The sequence below is a fragment of the Panthera tigris genome, chromosome D2, assembly GCF_018350195.1.
Source record: "Panthera tigris isolate Pti1 chromosome D2, P.tigris_Pti1_mat1.1, whole genome shotgun sequence".
NCBI classification, from domain to species: domain Eukaryota; kingdom Metazoa; phylum Chordata; class Mammalia; order Carnivora; family Felidae; genus Panthera; species Panthera tigris.
Window position 1 is genome coordinate 79,439,709 of NC_056670.1, and position 22,294 is coordinate 79,462,002.

A 22,294-nucleotide genomic window follows, 5' to 3' on the forward strand; every position below is an offset into this window, starting at 1 on the left:
CCGTGGGGGCCGCCATAGAGACGAAGCACGGGCAGAGCGGACTTGTGGACGGCGCCTCTAGGCGGCGGGAGGCCGCCCACTCTACTGCTCCCGGCTCGGCTTCTTCAGCTCTGTTCTGGTCTTGGGTGCGGGTTCCCACGACCAGGCGTGGAGAGACTGGGCCTCGCCTCCCTCTCTGCCCCCTCCAGCCAGAGTCCGATGCACCCCCTTTCTGAAGTGCCCGCCTAAGCGCCACCACATTTGGGGACTGCTGTTTGTAAGGGACTGTGAAAAAGAAACATCCAAAGTGGAGTCGGTTTTGCTAACCTTCACCGACGCTTAACTAACCCAACTTAACTGCAGCTTCAGCCTCTCCTAGAGTGGAATTTTTTTTTTTGAAGATTTTATTTTTGAGTAACCTCTAGACCCAAAGTGGGGCTCAAACAACCCAGAGATCAAGAGTGGCCTGCTCTTCCGAAAGAGCCAGCCAGGCACCCCTCCCAGGAGGGGAATTTTAAACCAATCAGTCTGGAATTTTCTGGTGGGCACTAGTGAGGTAATCCACCTGATAAGACCCCCTGCCCTCCCTTAAGGGAAGGTGACCTTGCCTGAAATAATGCACTTTTTAAATTATTATTATTTTATTGAAGTATAGTTGACAGTCAATGTTACATTAGCTTGAGAGGTTGAAATAATCCATTCGTAATTTACTAGTCCCACCTTTGGCCTGTAAAAACGTTCCATTTTGTACAACTCCTCCGAGCTCCCTTCTACTTGCTACATGGGATGTTACCTGATTCATGAATCATTGAATAAAGGCAATTAGATATTTAAAGTTACTCAGCTGTTTTGGTGTTGTTTTTTTTAAACAGGACTATTCAAGGTATTGCATTTTGGAAAAAGGCTGCCAGTGGGAAAACCCCACTAAATAGGTGAGGCCAATATTGCTCACTGCAAAGGCACAAATCACCTCATGCATCCACGTCGTGGTCAGACGTGGAAAGTGGGTGGGACAGTCCACTGCATTATTTGGCTTCCTGGTCAGAAAGCTAATTTAATTTGTAGCTGGGATTCTGCCTTAAAAACAGCATTCTGCCCTCTTGGGACTTGATATCACTGGTGGACACGGGAATTTATGCCCAGAGAAATGAATGCCTTATGACACCCCCCCTCGAACAAAAATATTCCAAAAACGAGGGTCGGATCGGAGTGTTGTGGAAGAAGGTACAAGGGAGTCAAGATGCATGGATGCCTGTCTTCGCTGTGCCCCGAGCCAGACACCTGATCTTGTCTGAGACTCCTAACCTTTGTGTGTCTCAACCTCCTCACCTGCACCACGCCGGAAATAGTGACTCGTTACCCCAGGTTGCTCCCAACCAATGAACCTGAGATCCATCCGCTGCTTGGTCTGACTACCATTGGGATTTCTGCAGTATAATGTGAGAAATCTTGTGGGCCAAAGGTCTGGGGGTGTTTTCCGTAGCAGCCATGAACTACTGACGGTCGAATGTCCTAGGTAGGCCAGGCTCTCGAAGCCTTCCAATACGGCTGCCTTCCAACCAGATGGAATGTTTCCTAGGCTACGTTTCTGTTGACTCAGCAGACGGAAGTCCAATAAGTCCCTAGAGGTAGACACCATCAACAGTTGCCTCTCCAGTTCACAGAAACCCCAATTAGGACCAAAGTGCATCTCCTCCTATACAAGATGTTTCAAGATCTTCAAGCAACCGCTGGCGATAGACTACAGTAAAAGACAGATGGGGATCCATGTGTGTAGTGATGAAAGAACTCTAGGAAGAACGTAAGTGACCTTATTACAGTGCAATAAAACCACCAAATGCCATGGCCATTTAGTGCTGCCTGGGCAAATGGTTGTTTTGATCTTTTTGTAGACTCTAGATGCTAGAGAAAGCAAGCTTGAATATGACGAAGTCTCAAAAAGTTTTAGGTTCTAATTAAGAAGGATCCATGAAAGATAAGGCCGTCTTCAATCTGGTGCCTTGCCAACACTTAAGATGTTTTTGCTGTGTGTGATGAATGCTATAAACAGTTGTTGGTATGGAGCCCTGGAAAAACCCTCCGTTTACACAGAGTCCCTTCTGTGGCTCCAGGATTATTCTGGCTGTTTAGTCCTCACGGCTGTGTGGGGCACCACCTCTGATCACCCAGGGCAACGGGATTCTCAGTGGAGGGTAGAGAAGCCCAATCCGAGTGGAGCTGCCCATCACCAGGGAGAAGGTGAAATGTGCCAAGGAACACAGTCTCTCTCACCAGGTGCCCGTTACATAGGCAGGGGGAGGCTCTTTGAGTACCCTGGGTTGCCTCGTCTCCCTCTAATGCTGCCGATCACCGCAGCCTGGAACCCTGCTTACCTCCAACTTCTCTGAAACTGCTTTTAAGAGTTCTCAAACACTTCCTAATTGGCAAACCAAGGGTCAAGTTCCAAGCTTTACCTTCTTTGCTCCTCTGTAGTGGTCAACACCGCTTAGGACACCCTTCTTGAAAACCCCTCCTTGTTTTCCCAGCACCACCTGCTCTTAAGTGAGCCTTTTAAACATGTTTACTTAATGTTTATTTAGTTTTGAAGGAGAGAGAGGCACAGCGTGGGCAGGGGATGGGCAGAGAGAGAGGGAGACACAGAATTCGAAGCGGGCTCCAGGCTCGGAGCTGTCAGCACAGAGCCCGACGCCGGGTTGGAACTCACAAACCGTGAGATCATGACCTGAGCCAAAGTCAGACATTAACTGACTGAGTCACCCGGGGACCCCTTGAGTGAGCCTTTTAAAAAGGGAGGTAGGCAAGCAGCTCTGGAGTTGGACTGAGGTTTTGAGCCCTGACCCTATCATGTGTGACTGTAGGCAAGTTCTTTAACTTCTCGGGGCCTCAGTTTGCCCATCCTTATATAATAATAATAATAGTGCCCGTGGCATTAAATGAGGTAATTCCTGGGGCGCCTGGGTGGCTCAGTCAGTTAAGCTTAGTCTGACTCTTGATTTCAGCTCAGGTCATGATTTCATGGCTTGTGAGTTCGAGCCCCACATTTGGCTCTGCACTGACAGTGTGGAGCCTGCTTGGGATTCTCTCTCTCTCTCTCTCTCTCTCTCTCTCTCTCTCTCTCTCAAAATAAATAAATAAAGCTTAAAAAAAATAGATAGAGGCGCCTGGGTGGCCTCAGTTGGTCAAGTGTCCAACTTCAGCTTAGGTCATGATCTGCCGTTTATGAGTTTGAGCCCCACATCGGGCTCTCTGCTGTCAGCAAAGATCCTCTGTCTCCCCTCTCTCTTCCCCTTCCCCACTAGTTCTCTCTCTCTCTCTCTCTCAAAAGAAATAAACTTTAATTTTTTTTAATGTTTATTTATTTTTGACAGAGAGAGAGAGACGGACCATGAGCAGGGGAGGGGCAGGGAGAGAGGGAGACACAGAATCCGAAGCAGGCTCCAGGCTCCAAGCTGTCAGCCCACAGCCTGACACGGGGCTCGAACTCACGGACCGTGAGATCATGACCAGAGCCAAAGTCAGACGCTCAGCCGACGGAGCCACCCAGGCACCCTAAAAGGAAATAAACTTTAAAATAAGTAAATAAAGTAATTCCTGTGAAATCCTATATGCCTGACACACGGCAAATTCGCATTAAATGCTAGCTCAAGTTCTTCGGTTATAAATGGAGTTCAAAATGGACTTATTTCAGAACATTGTTAGGAAGATTACATAATAGACCATGCAAGTGACGCGCTCAGAACAGAGCCTGACAGACAGCGTTCAGTAAATGTTAGCTATTGTTCTTACTGTTAGTGACTTCCAAGTTCATCTTCTACCCCCAGCTCCGGGCTTTTCCTGCAGCTGCCTAGACGTCCCTTGTTATGTTCAACTCAACCTGTCAACCTGTCGAAAACCCAAACTTCCTTGCACTGCCTCCTCCCCCAACCCCAGTAGCTCCAAACCCTCTCTTCCCTGTGTTTTCCATTCACGTGGCCCCTGACCAGCCAAAGCAGAGCATCATCCTTGTTTTGTTCTTCCCTCACCCTCCGCACACGGCTCCTCCTGGCCTCCCCTGGGCCTGGGCTCAGGGCCATTTTTTCCAGCCTGTCGCCACTGCTCTGCCTTCCTTTGGGCCACTCGGGCTCACAGCTCACTGGGGCCACTGCAACCCCTTTCGAGTAGACCTCCCTCGAGCCGCTCAGCTCCAGGCCCCTTCCCTGGTCCCAGCTATCCTCTGCTCCCCTCTGTTCCCCTCTCTTCCTCCACAGGGGCCTCCAGGACTCAGCCAGGTTTTCTCTCCTTCCAGGCCTGATACCACTCATCCCTTTCCTTTGCATTTTCTTGCCTGATCACGGACTACAGAGTCAAGCCATTCACCTGCTGAAATGCATGGGTTTTGTTTTTTTGATAAATATATAATAATGGAATCTTACCATGTGCATTGTTTGCCAGTTGCATTTTCACTTAAGAGTATTGTGGTGAGGGGCACCTGGGTGGCTCAGTCGGTTAAGCGTCGACTTCGGCTCAGGTCACGATCTCACCGTTAAGAGTTCGAGCCCCGTGTCAGGCTCTGTGCCCACTGCTCAGAGCCTGGAGTCTGTTTCAGATTCTGTGTCTCCCTCTCTCTCTGCTCCTCCCCCACTCATTCTCTCTCTCTCTCAAAAATAAATAAATATTTATTGTAGTGATAGGGGTGCCTGGGTGGCTCAGTCAGTCAAGCATCTGACTTTGATCTTGACTCAGGTCTCATGATCTCACGATTCGTGGGATCGAGCCCTGCATCGGGCTCTGCGCTAACAGCATGGAGCCTGCTTGGGAATCTCTCTCTCTTTCTCTCTCTCTCTGCCCCTTTCCAGCTGGTTCTGCTTCTCTGTCTCTCTCTCAAAATGAATCAAACTTGAAAAAAAAAAAAGAATATTGTGGTGATATACTGGGAGGTCTTTTCTTCTCAGAGCCTATAGATTTCTTTTATCTTCTAAACTACTTCATGACAATGGAAGTGATGGCTAACATTCAGCAGGCTGTCATTGTGTGCCAAGGACTGGGTGAAACATCCAATATGCTATCTCATTCACTCCTTAAGATTGCCACATCAGGCAGGTACCTCATTTTACACAGGAGCAAACCAAGGCGCAGAGAAGTTGCTCTGGATCACACAGTGAGTGCTACACCTGACACTGGAACCCAAGCGACCCACTCTAAAATCTGCCTCGCAATAGCTACATGGGTGTGTTCGATCACTGTAGAAGTTTTGCTGAAGGTTTTCCTAAGCAGGCAGTCAAGAGGAATCCCGTCATATGATACACAACACTACATCCTAAAAATTCCTTATTCTCATCTTTCCCCAAGTTTCAGAATCTCACTGCAGCTACTCATCTCCCTTTCTCTTTCTCTTTCTCCTTCTCCCCAAAAATGCTGTTGATCCATCTGGCTCTTTCCTCTCTCATCTTCTCCTGCGTCTCAAATCTTTTCCTCAGGGGGCCACCCAAGGCACCTTGTTAGTAATGAGCTTATTCCTTTTACTAGCTTCTTTGGTCTCCGTTCCCCTCTAGCACCTGCTGATAAAATACAACCATCTTCTGTGGGACCCTCCCACTTTTTATGCAACTTTCACTCAACAATCATGGGGGGGGGCATGCAGTCACGTGCTGGGTAATATCCACATGCCAGGCATTATCCCAAATGCTGGACTACAGCAGTAAGCAAATCAAAGATGAATCCCTGTCCGCATGCAGTTCAGAATGTGCCAGCGGAGAGGCAAAGACAATATGCTGAGAAATGAATAAAATAGGGATGATGTTAGATGGTGATAAGTAGGAAAGGGGAAGGGAAAGCAGGGAAGGAATATTGAGAAGGTCAGGTTGGGGCTGCGGTCTGGTTAGGGTGATAAGAGAAGGATTCTCTGACCAGGTGGCCCCAAGTGAAAATCTGCAACAGGTTGTCATACGTTATATCCCCAGGGAAGCAGAGTCTAAGACTGAGATGAACACGAAAGAAGATTACTAGGGAGGGCTCTCAGGATCACCACCTACTGGGGAAGGGAAAGAAACAGAGCTGGATGAAGGAAGTTGGCGGACTGGGGAACCATTACAACAGCACCTCAGCTAGCACCTCCTTCCCCTACAGGGCACTCTGGAGCTGGGATGACCCTTTGGAATTACCCCAGGTTGGAAGGAAGGAGGTGAGCCTTTATGCATCTATATTGATGAGGCATTGAATGTTGGTCACCCAGAAAATGAGGAATGATCTCAGGCAATGACACTATACTGAAGGCAAGTCCATGAGAAAGCTGACAATTTCCCCAGCTGGGGAAGAAGCTGGGTGTGGTAGAATAGTAAGTCCTGCAAGGGTGGATATGGGTCACACATCAGAGCATCTAGAGCAGAGATAAAGGAGTAAACCTTGCAACTATCTGTGAGAAGAGCACTTTAGGCAAAGGGAACAGCAAGTGCAAAGGCCCTGAGGTAGGATGAGATAGGGATACCCAGGAAGCAGAAAGACTAGTGCGGCTGAAGCCGAGTGAACAAAGGGGGCAGGAGCAAGAAAGGAAGTCAGATGAGTGATAGGAACCAAGTCATTACAAGGTTTAGGTTTAGACCAAGAAGCAACATGCTTTAAATTAAAAAAAAATTTTTTTTTATGTTTATTTAAACATAAAGAGAGACACACACACAGAGTGCGAGCAGGGGAGGGCAGAGAGAGAGAGGGAGGGAGACACAGAATCTGAAGCAGGCTCCAGGCTCTGAGCTGTCAGCGCAGAGCCCAATTCAGGACTCGAACCGATGAACCGTGAGATCATGACCTGAGCCGAGGTCGGACGCTTCACCGACTGAGCCACCCAGGCGCCCCTAAATTTTAAGTTTTAGCATGACCAATTTAGTTGCTGTGTTGAGATTAGATTTGGCAGGGAAGGGGTTGAAGACAAGGTGGAACCCAGGGTTTCTCAACCTCATCCCGTGGGGGAGGTGGGGGTCCTATGCATTGTAGGATATTGGGCTGCCCTCTAACCACTATGACCAGCGGCACCCTCCGCCAAGTTGTGACATCCAAAAATGCCTCCAGACACTGCCAAATGTCCGCCGAGGGGTAAAATTGCCCCCAGTTCAGGGCTCTTGAGTCAGAGACTGTTATAAAGACCCAGGAAAGAATTGATGATTTAGACCACCATGATAAGTGATAAGTGTGCTGGTGGTGAGTTGTAGGATTCTCGATATATTTTTAAGACTGTGCTGACTGATCAAAGGTGGGGGAGGTCAACCATGATTCCAAGGTTTGGGGCCTGTGTAACAGTCAGAAAACAGTCCTTCTGCTGAACTTTTGGAGAGCGTGGTACAAAGAGACTTGTGGGAGATCAGAAGTCCAGTTTCGAACCTGAAAGATCGGACAAAGAGAAGAATGATGATTCCTGAGCTTCTTTACCTAACTTTGTGAGATTTAACTTTTGCTGTTTTTCTTAAATTTGTTGTTCCAATCTTCTTTCCATGATTTTTCGTTAAATTCGTGTCCTTTTGTTACAGAATCCAATCCCTTACCCCCTTCACTGCTACCACCATTTCACTTCCAGCCACCCCCAAAGACACCTCCCTCCTGCGGATTACAGTACCACCCTTCCCCCTCTGCCACATTATAGCCTCCACGCTGCCGCCAGAGTGGTCCTACGAAAATGGAAATAACAGCATTTTCTTTCTATGTCAAACGCAAACCACGCACTTGCTTGAATCATCTCCCTCCTTTCATTCTTGAGTTGGATTTTATTAGTAAGAGTTTCATTTGCGAAGAGAAAAAATGAATTGGGGAACTCTCGAGGGCCACGCAGAAGAGGCGGTATCTGAGATGTGCAGGGCACGAGACGGAGTACACTTCGCGGGGGTTGGGTTCCAATAGTGCAAGTCTGCGTCTCTGCGGGCGCTGCGGCCCCTTGGCCTCACCCGCCAAAAACTTCATTTCCCAGGATGCCAAGGGGCGGGGCCGGCCGGAAGGCTGCGTGCCCTCCGCGGGGCATGATGGGGGAGTTGGAGATTTCCATCATGGCGGCTTCCATTTCGGGCTACACCTTCAGCGCTGTGTGTTTCCACAGCGCCAACAGCAACGCTGACCACGTAGGTGCCGGGCCCCCCGCCGCGGCCGCTGGAGCCTCCAGCCTCCGTCCCGGGCCGGCGCCTGCGGCCAAGCTGGAACCGCTCGCGGCTCACCCCCTGGGCTCCCGGGCTGGCCCGAGGGGCAGGTGACCCGGGCGGCTCCCGCCCCCGGCGAGCTCCTGCTACCCTGGGCTCCTTCGCCCCTGGGATGGGCCCCCTCATTCGGTGCCTGCCACCTCCTGGCCCTCTCAGGACAGCCGTCTTGTTTTTAGCCAAGCTGCCTCGGTTGGCAGCCAGCAGTGTCTGGAGTCGCTTAGTGGAAACCGAGCTCCTGCCCCTCCCTGAGAGGCTTCTAGACTTGCGAGGGGCTCCCGGGGTCGGCAGAGAGCGGAGAGACCGAGCTTTAGTCTGGGAACCGAGGCACCCTGCCCCGCCCGCCGGTCTCACAGGTTGTTGTGGGGTGCGACGAGGGAAAGAAACCATGGCTGTCACTGTTCATACTCGTTAGATACGTTCGTGTGTTTTCTTCGCCTCGAGGGAAAATGGAGAATGTAAACAGGAGTGTTTAGGTGTAGGGTCTGTTTGCCTTTAAGTTGCATATTTAGTTCCTTGGCGAATGTCCTAAAACCACGGCGCTCGTCGCAGCGAAATAGGGAAATGACAGGCCTACGTATGAGTGATCGGAAATGCATAGGCTTCGGAGCTCCCAGAGAGCAAAGCTTGTCTGCTTCAATGTCTTTATTTCGCGAATTGTCTTTTTAATGTCATTCGCCTGGATGGAAGTTTCTTTGTGAAACTAGGTAACTTTTATCTTTACATATGTAATCTGTCCACCAAATTGAGGGGTTATTTAAAAGATGTCAATAGTGAGTTATTCAAATTTATTTAATAAGTGTGTGTGTGGGGGGGTTGTGGTTGTCATTACAAAGCAAAATGATACACTGCAGAATAAGGAACTGGGTTTGGTTTCATGTCTGCAATCTTAGCTTCCATTAGTAAAAACTGATCACACAGAGAGGTGATTCTGTTAGTAAGTTGGGTATCATGAAATTATTGTACTTTTCATCTCTTTGATGTTGATAGTGGAGATAGGAATACACATGGGTGTTTCCAGAGTTAGCTCACGTCTCTGGACACTAAGGCCTGTGATACTATAGGCAGCTATTTGATAATGTAATGAAGTTCCATATATAGGTGGTTTGTGATACTCCTGATGTCCTTAGAAGTATTAAATATGGTTTCAGCAATGCTTCTTAACATCTGTAGTTCTTGGACTACCTAGTAATATCACAGTTTTTGCAGAAGGCAAGACTATTGTTAAGAGTAAGTTACCTCTTGGATAGATGTTCTACAAACAGCAGTGACATGGCCATGTTACTTAGATTGTTATTAATTTAATTCGAGAGATATTCCCTTATATCTGTGCTTTGCCAGACATGGTGCTAGACTTTGTGGAAGTCTTTGCCATGATATGGAAGTATGTCTCCAAATAGTTTGCAACTTTATTTCACATGGCCATAGTTGTTTATGTTAACCTTGCCACGATTATATATGCAGACTACTTTAATTTCAGCTTTATACATTTTAAAGTTGAGGAATCAAAAACTTGCTTTTGTAGTGCATTCTTGTTTTGTCCAGGAAATAAATTAGTTTAAAATCACTCATTCTGTAGAGCTGAGGTGAGCAAGCATTTTCTGTAAAGGGCCAAATAGTAAATGTTTTAGGTTTTGTGAGCCAGTCTCTGTAGCAACTACTCAGTTCTGCTGTTGGATGAAGAAAGCAGCCAAAGACAATAAATAAATTAGGGTGAATGTTTCCAATAAAACTTTAGTTATGGACTCTGAAATTTGAATTTCTTATAATTTTCACATCATGAACTATTCCTATTTTTTATTTTTTTCAACCATTTAAAAGTAGAACCTATTCTTAACTTGTCGGCTCTACACTAACAGGCATGAAGCTAGATTGAACCCACATACCACAATTTGCCTCCTTCCGCTATAAAGTAACAGTGGCTCAGATAATCCAGACCAGTAGATGATAATTTTATACTTGGCTTTGGAATGTCTTGAGGTCACTGTTGACTTTTTCAATCTGAGGACTATGATAGAGTTTCCAGGTAAAATACAGGGTACTCAATTAAATGTGAATTTCAGATAAATGGGAAGTAATTTTTTAGTGTCAGTATATCCGAAATATTACATAAAAAATTGTTCATTGTTTATCTGAAATTCACACTTAACTGAGTAGCCTGTATTTTTATTTTCTAAATCTGGCAGTCCTAGACTGTGGAACACTAAGGATCTGTAGATACATTCTTAAGTGTAAAGTTCTATAGAAATTTAAACTTTTTTTCATGTTAATTTTTATTAATTTGTTACAAAGACAAAGCTTCTCTTTTGTAGCGAGAGCTCCTAACTGAAAGACTTTTATGGACTAAAAGTCACTGTTTCTCAAACTAGTAGTCATGAACACTCCTTTAGGTTTGAGAGAAAATTTTTTTTTAATGTTTCAATTTATTTTGAGTGAGAGCACATGTGCATGCATCCATTGTGGGGAGGGGGGCAGAGAGAGAGGGAGAGAGAATCCCAAGCAGGCTCCTCACTGTCAGTGCAGAGAGCCATGCGGTGCTCTGTCCCACGAACTATGAGATCATGACCTGAGCCGAAATCGAGACTCGGATGCTCAACCCACTGAGCCACCCAGGTGCTTGAGAGAAAATTTTTTAGAGGGGATCTGTATATTACTTAAGTTTGAGAAATACCCTGTACGTGATGATTTGGGATTTTAGGACACTCCCCTAATTCAACACAAAAACTATGCTGTAAAGCATCTGTCTCTCCCTCCTCACCTCCACAGATTCCAACTGGAAATATATATTTTTTAATGTTTATTTTTGAGAGGGAGAGAGAGAGAGAGTGAGTGGTGGGGAAGGGCAGAGAGAGGGAGACAGAATCCCAAGCAGGTTCCGTGCTGTCAGCCCACAGCCCAACGCAGGGTTCGAACCCACAAATCATGAGATCATGCGTGATCTGAGCTGAAATCCAGAGTCAGATGCTCAACTGGTTGAGCCATCCAGGCTCCCCTCAACTGGGAATATTTTTAAACTAGGAAATTTCTTTAATTGATTTGAAGGGTTAGCCTAGGATAGAAAGGTATGTAGTGCAAGGGCATTGTTTTGGAGCACCTGGGTGGCTCAGTCGGTTAAGCGTCTGACTTCAGCTCAGGTCATTATCTCATGGTTTGTGGGTTCGAACCCCACTCTTTGCTGTCAGCTCAGAGCCCGTGTCAGATCCTCTGTCTCTCTCTCTCTACCCCGTGCTCTCTTTCTCTTTCTGCCCCTCCCCTGCTCTCTCTCTCTCTAAATAAATAAAACATTTGAAAAGGGGGGGGGGCACTGTTTCAACAAATACCCTCAACCAGTATTTATTGAGCACCTCCAATGTGTTAGGCTAGGCACTGTGCTGGGTGCTGAGATATAGCAGTGAGCAAACACAGAGTCCCTGCCCTCATGGAGCTTACATTTTAGTAGGTGTAGGCATTTATTTGTTAATACAAGGATGTACTATGGCGGATAGTGAGAAGACTGAGAAGAAAAAGAATGCAGGGGACAGGAGACAGGGTGTCTGACAGTCCCTGTTTCCGTTACATTGGCCATCTAATAAAGTGCCATCTGAGTAAAGAGCCAAACGGACCGGGGCGCCTGGGTGGCTCAGTCGGTTAAGTGTCCAACTCTCGATTTCGGCTCAGGTCGAGATCTCATGTTTGGTGAGTTCAAGCCCCATGTCGGCTTCACGCTAACAGTGCGGAGCCTGTTAGGGATTCTCTCTCTCCCCCCGCACCCATTCTGCCCCCCCTATGCATCCTCCCTCTCTCTCTCTCTCTCTCACAAAATAAATATATGTAAAAAAAAAAAAAAAAGCAAAATGGAGGAAGGAGTAAGCACGTGGCTCTCCCGGAAGGGCGATTGCAGAACAGCCTGTGAGTTCACCCTCTTAGGAAAGTTATTGTGACAGCCAGTGAATGTTCTCCAACTGTGCCTGTGCTGAGCATGGCAGCAAGTACACAGCAGGTTATGTGCCGAGTAACCCAGGGTTTACCGTTCTCCCAAGGTGTAAGGAAACAAACCTCCGTGTTTATTAAGGAAAAATATTCGTGCGAATGATAGATTTATTTGCTGAAATCCTCATTTCCCACAGTCCGTACAAGAGCAATTCGTTGTGCTTTGTGTTAAACTTCTTCATCCTTTTATCATTAACAGTGCTTTTAAAACAATGAAATAAATTGTATGCTGTTTCCAGAAAACAACCTTGGAATATTTCTGCTTCCTGAGTTTTTTTGATATTGGTTATTACACTCAGTAGGATTTAAGAAATGAATTCACTCTACTTATTTTTGCTTCAAAAAGAAAAAAGCAGTTTTTTTTTTTCTTAAGGGATTAAAGTATTTCATCGTGTGTGGAATCCTTTTTTCAAACAATCCAGTTAATCGGTATATCTCAGATTGCTTTAGTCTTCCTTGTGGGTTTATAGAAGAGTAGTTTCTTTGGCAAGCTTTTTGGATTATTGTTAAAAGTTGTTATGAAATTATAATGCCCTCCATTCCTTTTAATTCCAGTAAAAAATCATCTTTATTTTTAGTGTGCGACTATTTTCTCTCATTACTTTTAGGAAGGATTTCTGCTGGGAGAGGTAAGACAAGAGGAAACCTTTAGCATCAGTGACTCACAAATCAGCAACACAGAATTTCTGCAAGTAATCGGTAAGTGAGTTTATCACTGAGCTTAGAGATACTTTTTCTGTACCAGTGCTGTTTGTTTTGTTCTTTGGCCCTTTCCCGATTTTAATCTGAAAGATGAAAGGCACACAGAAAACCATTAAAATCACAACGCAAATCACTTGCACCGATAACTGGTAGGGAATGTTTTATAAGTCAGTGTGGACTTGCAGCGTATGACTCTATGTGTAGGAAGCCTCGTAAAGCTGTCTCTTACTAACTGGTCTTTTACTGAACTGCTGTGTGCTATTTCGCTTGATTGTCTCTTTGAAACCACAGCGAATCCCAAGTTTGCGGCTCGGGCTATTCCCCATTGTCAGCCTCCCCGCGTACGGGAACCAATAGATCTGTTGGGCTGGTGCTTCCTGGAGGGATCTGGCAACAATGTTCACACTTGTTTACACGAGCGGTTTGCTGAATGGAAGCAGCTTTCTTTCTTTTCTTTTTTTTTTTAAACTTTTAAAATGTTTATTTTTGAGAGACGAGCAGGCAGAAGCAGAGAGAGAGGGAAACAGAGAATCCGAAACAGGCTCCAGGTCTGAGCTGTCAGCACAGAGCCCGACGCGGGGCTTGAACTCATCCCGACGCGGGGCTTGAACTCATGAACAGTGAGATTGTGACCTGAGCCAAAGTCGGACGCTTATCCGACTGAGCCACCCAGGTGCCCCTCAAAACAGCTTTCTGAAGAACAACCCAGTCGATTTGGGGGCGATTGCTGAGGAAGGTGAAGAGCATTTATAGATGCGCCCACCCTCTTTGCATCAGCCCCCCTTTTAAAAAAATTTTTTTTTTTTTAATTTTTATTTAAAAAAAAAAATTTTTTTTTAACGTTTATTTGTTTTTGAGACAGAGAGAGACAGAGCATGAACAGGGGAGGAGCAGAGAGAGAGGGAGACACAGAATCTGAAACAGGCTCCAGGCTCTGAGCTGTCAGCACAGAGCCTGACGCGGGGCTCGAACTCACGGACCGTGAGATCATGACCTAAGCCGAAGTCGGACGCTTAACCGATGAGCCACCCAGGTGCCCCTAAAAAATTTTTTTAATGTTTATTTATTTCTGAGACAGAGACAGAGCACGAGTGGGGGAGGGGCAGAGAGAGAGAGGGGGACACAGAATCAGAAGCGGGCTCCAGGCTCCGAGCTGTCCGCACAGAGCCCAACGTGGGGCTCAGGCTCACAAACCACGAGATCATGACCCGAGCCAAAGTCGGTCACTCAACCGACTGAGCCACCCAGGCGCCCCAAGCCCCTTTTTGATAACTAGGGATCAAACTGCACCTCAAGCATGTCACCCAACAGCATGTCCTGACGCTCAGAACACAGCAGGGGACATTTCACTTCTGCGGCCAGCATCTGTTGACTATCGCGTGTGAGGCATGTGCCACACAGCGAGGGGGATATCCACATGCATCTCTAGCTGCCAGGAGTGTGGGGAGGAGAAGACAAGTGAGCAGAGATACCAGACAAAGCACAAGATGGGTACTGTAAGAAAGGAACAGAGACGAGCCCCTAAGTGGAAAAGGAAAAACCTGCTAGTGGGGAAAATCAGTAATGGTGACATGAAGGAGGTGAACTCAGCGCTAGTGGGCAGTGCATTCAGGGGAACCCAGAGCAAGGAGTGCATAAAATATACAGGGAATCTGGCCTGTTTCTACACAATTAAAATACAGAATGTGTGAAGGGGACTGGTTGCTGGTTTGAAATCTTGCTGGAAGGTTAGGTTATGTTGGGGCCACATCAGCAATTTCAAGCCTGTTCTGAAAGCCTTCTGGTACATGGGTTGGGAGGCCGGGATGAGGACTGAGGGGCCGGCGGGGGGGCGGTTAGGATTGTGGGGGCGGGGACAAGAAATAGTTAATTTCCTAAAGGACCAAATCTACTCCCCACAACAATGACTTACTAGAAATTTTTTTTTTTTTTTGATGTTTATTCATTTTTGAGAGACAGAGACAGAATGCAAGCGGGAGGGGCAGAGAGAGAGGGAGACACAGAATCCCAAGCAGGCTCCAGGCTCCAAGCTGTCAGCACAGAGCCCGACGCAGAGCTCAAACCCACAAACTGTGAGATAATGAGCTGAGCCAAAGCCGGACGCTTAACCGACGGAGCCACCCAGGTGCCCCAATAATGACTTATTATAAAGACTTGATCTACTGGATGTAGCCCTTCTTTCACTGAGATTTTCTTTTTGTTTTGCTTAACTCTTTAAAATTCTGCGATAGAGACTTTGGTTTCATTGGACATGTGTGCAGTTTTATTGTTTGCACTCGGATTTTCAAAAACGAATTTGGTATTTGAAGGTTAAAATGCCAGAGTTAACTGACAGCAAACCATGCAAGAAAGAGCTCTCTTACCTGGCGTGCTCACCAAAGCAGCATTTCTGATGAATATTCTGGCTATTTATTTATTTTTAAAGAAATAGAATGGGAAAATAATTCCAGTTCTACAGTTTAATGCGGTGTATCTGATTTATAAGCCTTCGGGTTCTCACAGTAAGTACGTTTCCATGGTATTGTAAATACGGAGAAGTACCGACTGATAGAGTGTCCCAGTTAATACAGCACCATGACAACCAGCTTTTGCTGTACAACGTTTAGCTTATTAGCTATATTCATTTCATTGTTTGAAACAGATTATGGATCTTGTGGGCAAAGCATTTGCTGGTATTATCTTAAAAGTATTGTTATCATTGGAATAGTTTTCTTTTAAAAATGAATACATGTTAGAAATATAAACCAGAGACTCCGGGAAATCTGGGTGGGAAGGGCAAACGTTAGCTGAAGTGCCATGAGTAGTGTTTCAGACCAGTGGTGTAAAGAAACTTCCTGGCACAGCTTAACCTCCAGAACGAGATGTTCTAAATAAAATGAATTGACCAAAGTTGGTATTTGCTGCACATGTCTGAATCCATGTGCAGACCCCTTTATCTTTCCCTCTATAATAAGGACTTCATAAAGAACGCTACGTTCGGAACACAAAGTATCGCGTTTTGTGTTGATTACATGTTAATTTTAAAGGCTGTGCTAATTCGCTTTAAAATCTTTATTTTTGGGAGAGAGAGAGAGAGACACACACACACACACACACACACACACACACACACACACACACACACAGCATGAGTGGGGGAGGGGTAGAGAGAGAGGGAGACACAGAATCCGAATCAGGCTCCAGGCGTTGAGCTGTCAGCACAGAGCCCGACACGGGGCTCGAACTCACCGACTGCGAGATCATGACCTGAACCGAACTCGGACACCCAACCGACCGAGCCACCCAGGCGCCCCTGTGCTAACTCACGTTTAATAGAGCTGTCCACCCTTCGTTCTAGGAAGGGGAGGGAGCAGACCACCACCCAAGGGCTTCCTTGGTTAATGAAGTGACGCCACTGCAGTTACTGGAAAGGTTGGGAGTAGTGGAGCTAAGTCACCCCCAGGAGGAGAAGCAGAGGTAGGACGATCGATTGGCGGAACAGCCGAAGGTCCGGGGGTAGCGAACTTCTAAGGAGATGAGTGAAGAGACGCCCTGCACGTGTAAGGAGGAGTCTTGACCACACGGATGAGCTTAGAGGCACGGCAGACTCTGGGACCGCAAGCGAGGCTGCCCTGCTTCTGCCTGTTTTCAGAGGCCTACCTATCAGCCAGCGTGCCAGCCAGCTTCCGGGTCATCTGCGGCTTTATCACGTTTCGGGCTTTCACCCAGTTTTCTCCATGGAGTGCTTAGGCCTTGCAAAAAATCTTCTAAGAGAAAGATTCAGCTTCCTTTAGCAAATGCCACACGATATCTAGGACATATCTTTAGTGTGCTTCTAATCCCAGTTGTAAACCATGACAGAAGTCTGCTGGCGCAGTTGATGACAACAATGTGTATTTGGGGTTCAGAACTGACTCGAGGGGGTTTCTGAAAATACCCTTTAAAGTAGAAGGTGAGTTTTTTCTCTTTCTCCTGAACTCTTTTTAAAGTTTTTGCTACAAATGTTCCACGTTCTAATCGCTTTACCAATAGTATCTGAAATAACGTAAGATGGTGTAATGTATTAATGCTCGGTGATGAAAGAGAGAACAATTTCTAGATGAAGGTTTCTTATTTGCATCACTTCGTCAACAGCTACGCGAGGCGATGAACTCATCTTCCCAGTGGGGGAACTGCATTCGTGCGCATGTTCTGGCAGCGTTAACATTAGGACAGAAGCTAATGGACACAGTCCCATGTCCTCCAGGGTCATGGTTTCACTTTAATTGCGTTAAAATTGTAGCCTGGAACTCTGTGGCTGTGGCTTTTTAAACAACAGGTGATTAGCCTCTGTCCAGAAGAATGTTATTAATAGAATTGAGTGGTTAATTAGTCTCATGGTCTTGTAAAGCAACCCAGACCCCAAGCCCCGTGATGAGCTTGAAGAAATTGTTCACTCTGGTTAATCACAGCAATACTTCCGGAAGCCATTAGGATCTGCCTTCTAAATGACTGTTTCCCTTGGTGCTGACCGTCTTTGAAAGGGTTAACAGGCCTCCAGAGTCTCCTCCTCCCTTCCCCCTCAAAACACCTGGCCCAAGTTGTCCTGAGCCCATTAGTGGGTTATTGATGGTGGGGTGGTTAGGCCGTCCTCTCCCCAAGCTGTCCTCACTGTGCTCATACACTTTGATTAAATGCTTCCAGTCGGTTGTTACTTTTCCCTCTTATGCTTTGTTTAACTAGGTGAGATTGAGTGAGGGCACACAATAGCTGCGTGTTCTGAATAAAAGCTTTCAGATGTGTGCTTCTCGCATGTGGACAGATGGAAACAGAACTTGTTCTCCAGTTGACTTTGTACTGCGAATGCGTCCCTGAGTTGAAGTGTTAAGAAGGCACACTGCCTTCACTAGTACCTGCTAGGGAGAGGAAAGCTGTCTTTTTATTCAAGATTTTAGTTAAGAAAAAAAAAGAAAAATCCTGGGCTATTTGATACTTGCCTGTATCTTACCAGATTAACTGAGATGTGTTTTTTTCTTTCTAATTACAGAAATCCATAATCATCAGCCTTGTTCAAAACTTTTTAGGTAAGCCACATTCTTTGTCACTTTTAGTCCTCATTAAAATATTAATTGATAAAAACTAGTGAATTTCGGGGCGCCCGGGTGGCTCAGTTGGTGAAGCACCCAACTCTTGATTTCGGCTCAGGTCATGATCTCACAGTTTGTGAGACTGAGCTCCTCATCAGGCTCTGCGATGACAGCATGGAGCCTGCTTGGGATTCTCTCTCTCCCTCTCTCCCTCTCTCTGCATATGTGTCTCTCTCTCAAAAATAAATTAAAAAAAAAAAAAAGAACTGGAATTAAAAAAAAAAACTAATGAATTTAGGTCTGTAGCTGCTTGTGGCTATAAAGTCACACGTAAAACTCAGGGCATCCAAATTCACTTGTTTGTGAACAAACACCTATGTGTTTGGGGCACTGTGTTAGGTTAGGGAAAGGGGAGGGATGGTATAAATCTTGGCCTCAGTGGTTTACGATGAAAGCCCGCTCCGGCACCCTCCCAAGGACTGTTCGGCCCCAGAGCAGGAAGTTAAGGATCACATATGGATAAAATAATTTAAGGGGTGTTTTTAAGAAGAATAAAAAATGTTCAGTGTTCAACTTTATGAGGCAAGGAAAGGAAACATGGAACCTTCATTTTGCGTGTATATAAGTTAATATACACCGGTTGCATACTAAGACCAACTAAAGGACAGAAAGGAAGAAATGGGAGGGCACCGTTCAGAAGGGAGGGAGCAAATGACACGTGTGGAGGGCAAGAGAGAAAAGTGCCAGTGTCCTCTGTGCACCACGCTTCTCCCCAGACTCCCATCGGGCCTCTGCCTGCTCTCTCAGCCCCAGACCCCTCCACCCGATGGTTGCCGTGACGGTTCCAACTCCGTGTTTCTTAACCCCCACCCCTGAGGGTGTGTTCTACCTTCCCAGAAGCCAGTACCTCCCTTCTAGAGCTGCCCACGCTAGTGCAGTTCAGCGTTCTCGATCGGCGCTCCCTTCTCTGCCCACCCCTCGTGCCTAGCCGTTCTTGCTGTATGTCCCCCGCTCTCACCCTGACCCCTGTCTCGTTCTCAGCTGGCCCAAACACCCAGCGCCTTGCACCCAAGAACTCCTGGGGACCCCTCCCTCTGCCCGCCACCACACACACACCTACCCATCGAGTATTTCAGAGGCTTGCCCTCATGCAAGATGGCTACCTGTGGACAAAGCCCAAAAGCAGCCAAAAACCTCATCACTTTTAGATTTACGCGTAATTGGAAGAGGAGTGGGAAGCAAGACAAGCAATTCATCTGAGAAGAATCTCAGAGCACACGACGTGATTCAGGCCCTGGTCCTCACATTCCCTGTGTTTGGTCCATGAAAGTATCCGATTTGGCCCTGATTCTGCAAAGCTCTGCTAGCCTTTCTGAGGAGTTCCTTAAAATGCTGTCAGTAACATTGGACCAGAACAAGGATTTAACTTAAGTTTGCTTTAACATTTTATTTATTTATTTTATGTAGTCTACACCCGACGTGGGTGAGAACAACAGACTCACACTCCTCCAGCTGAGCCAGCCAGGCACCCCAGGATTTAAGTTTAAGTCACAGACCTATAATTCTTGGAGCTGAAAGAAACCTTAGAAATCTATGTCTACTCCCTGTTTCCGGAAAGGGAAATGGAGACCACATGGGTTAAGTGACTCACCCGAGATCATAAAGTGAGAAGCAGCATGGCAGGAGCTGGTTTCTCCTGACTTCCAGTTCCGTGGCTTTGTTTTTGTTTGTACTCTTTTTTTTTTTTTTTTTTTTTAATTTTTAAAATGTTTTATTTATTTTTGAGAGACAGAGAGACAGAAAGACCGAGTACGAGTGGGGGAGGGGCAGAGAGAGAAGGAGACAGAATCCATGAAGCAGGCTCCAGGCTCTGAGCTGTCAGCACAGACAGCTCAGGTGGGACTCGAACCTGTGAACCACAAGATCATGACCTGAGCCGGTCAGCCACTTAACCGACTGACCCACCCAAGTGCCCCTGTTTTTACTCTTTCTTGAACCTCTTACTGCTTTATAAGGCCTGGGCTTGTGGTGGTGGGAGGAAGGCGGAGGGACGGCATTCCTGAAAGCACGGCCAGTGGTGGAAGGGCCCACACATCATCGTGCCTGGCCTGCTCACCACAGGATCCGGGTCGGGTAGGTCTACTTGAGGGTCAGACCTGGCTTCAAATCTCAATTCTTCCATCTACCGGCTCTGCGGTTGGAGGCAAATCGCTCACCCTAAGTCTCTCTATCTACGAAAATGGGAATAGAACTCGGAACACGTTGGGCTGTGCTAATACCGACTCACCAGCATTGAGGCCAGAATGAAATGAAATAACACGAGAAATCAGCCAAACATTTAACAGATGTTCGTCTCCCTTCTGCATTTCTCAGAAAAGGAGCTCTTGTGTTCGCCACCCTCCGCCCCCCCCCACCCAAGTAATTGATACTTAGAAACAAGGAAACCACACGTTTCATAATTACTTGCTATCAGTACCTCCCACGTGTGGAAGTAATACAATTTCATCAGTCTCTTGAGTATTCTCTGATGCAAAAGATACCTTCTATCATCGGTAAAGCATTGAGATAGATTTCTCTGTATATCTGTTGAAGACAAGCAGTTCTATCTCTATTACCAACTTTTAGGATTCAGTGACCCATAGATGCACGAGGCTAAGCGTATTCATGTCAAAATACTACCCAGTTTTAATAAAATCTATTTTCTCTTTAAAAAAACACAGTTTTTATGACTATGCAAGCAAAGTTAACGAAGAGAGTTTGGACAGGATTCTTAAAGATCGGAGAAAGGTATGTTCTATTTCTTGCTTAGTCTGATTCGGAAATCCCTCTTTATCTTATCATCTAAACTTAAAACCAGAAAGGAATGTAAAATGAGACAATGTGATTTGTTATTAACGTATGAGAGTTCTGTTGACTTAAGTAGATTTTAAAGGTAAATTGCAGATGTCAGATAATGTTTATAACATATCAATAGAAAAAAAATGAGATATTTATAGTATGATTCTATTATGTAAAACTCCAAAGGGGGAAAAAAAAGAATTATACTTCAGAGAGTTAAAAATAGTTGAGTTGATTCTGGATGGTTCTAATTTTCCATTTTGTAATTTTTGAAATAATTTTGCAAATATCTTCTATACATGCATTAATTTTATAATCAGGAAAAATGTTTCTAAAAAATGTAAGTCGTAATTAAATGTCTTTGAATATATCATTCTTTCAAGTTCAGTTAACATTGAACATAGATGTTTTTCCAAAAGGTCACGTGTTTATTATTTCTGTCAACATATGCATATCGTGTTCTGATTATATGGTAAGCAAGCCTGAATAGAATTACAACTGGGGGGCACTTGGGTGGCTCGGTCGGTTGAGCTTCTGACTCTTGATTTTGGCTGAGATCATGATCCCAGGGTCGTGGGATCAAGCCCCATGTAAGACTCCACACTCAGCTGCTTAAGATTCTCTCTCTCTCCCTCCCTCCCTCTGCTGCTCTCCCCTGCTTGTGCACTCTCTCTCTAAAAAAAAAAAAAAAAAAAAAAAAAAAAAGATGGGGTACGTGGGTGGCTCAGTGGGTTAAGTGTCTGACTTCAGCTCAGGTCATGATCTCACAGTTCGTGAGTTTGAGCCCCGCATCGGTATCTCTCCTGTCAGCACCGACCCCGCTTTGGATCCTCTGTCCCCCTCTCTTTCTGCCCCTCCCCCACTTGCTCTCTGTCTCTCTCCAAATAAATAAACTTGAAAAAAAAAATGGAAAATGAGCCAGTTTTATTGCTGCAGCATTGTCTGATAATCTCATTTATAATTTACTCTGTTGTACCGTGTGTAGGTTTTAACTTTTTTCCCTTGACAGTTTTTATTCCAGAAAAATAGATTTTTTTATTAAGCTATCACTTGAGGGAAAAAAGTTAATAAAAGTTTCCAATTTGTCAAACAGAAAACAAAATGCCTTTGTCTAGAAGCATGTATCATGAAAAAGCTTTCAAAAGATCACTCCTGGATACAAAGAGCCAGCACTGAGGGCACTTGGCCCCCGAGGTGTCTAACGAAGGGCATCGGGGGTAAGAGTGCAGGCAGAGTAGGTCAGCAGCCTTCCCATCTACTGCCCGCCTCAGTAGCACTGCCGGTTGGAAAGGCAGAAAGAAAAGCAGGTAAGATGAAAGGAAGAATGGGAAGGCTGGAAGAAAGGACGGACAGCTTCGTGGACGATGGCGAGCTCAGGAGGTGCTCAGTCTTGGTGGAGTCTGACCCCATCGTCCGTCCACCCGGGGGAGGGAGTTAGAGCAGCCGCAGGCATCACGGTCCTGCTCTCTTGTTTTCAGTGACCTGCCCAAGAGCACGTATGCCGGAATCTCTCGGCAGCCCATCCTTTCCTCTCCTGACTACCAACCTACCTCCTGATTCCATTTATTTTCGTATTTTAGACACCGAACTTTTATTTTTAAAAAAATTTTT

At 45.9% G+C, this 22,294-nt stretch overlaps 1 protein-coding gene across 1 annotated transcript in view; it reads left to right on the forward strand.

Annotated features, from left to right (window-relative positions):
- Positions 1–7,958: 7,958 nt before the first annotated feature.
- Positions 7,959–22,294, forward strand: part of ABRAXAS2 (abraxas 2, BRISC complex subunit) — a 30,944-nt gene continuing 16,608 nt past the window's right edge. The window contains exons 1-4 of the mRNA XM_007079692.2: positions 7,959–8,057; positions 12,707–12,797; positions 17,806–17,842; positions 20,566–20,632. Coding sequence (XP_007079754.1) covers positions 7,959–8,057; positions 12,707–12,797; positions 17,806–17,842; positions 20,566–20,632 — 294 coding nt within the window. The remainder of the gene's footprint in view (positions 8,058–12,706; positions 12,798–17,805; positions 17,843–20,565; positions 20,633–22,294) is intronic.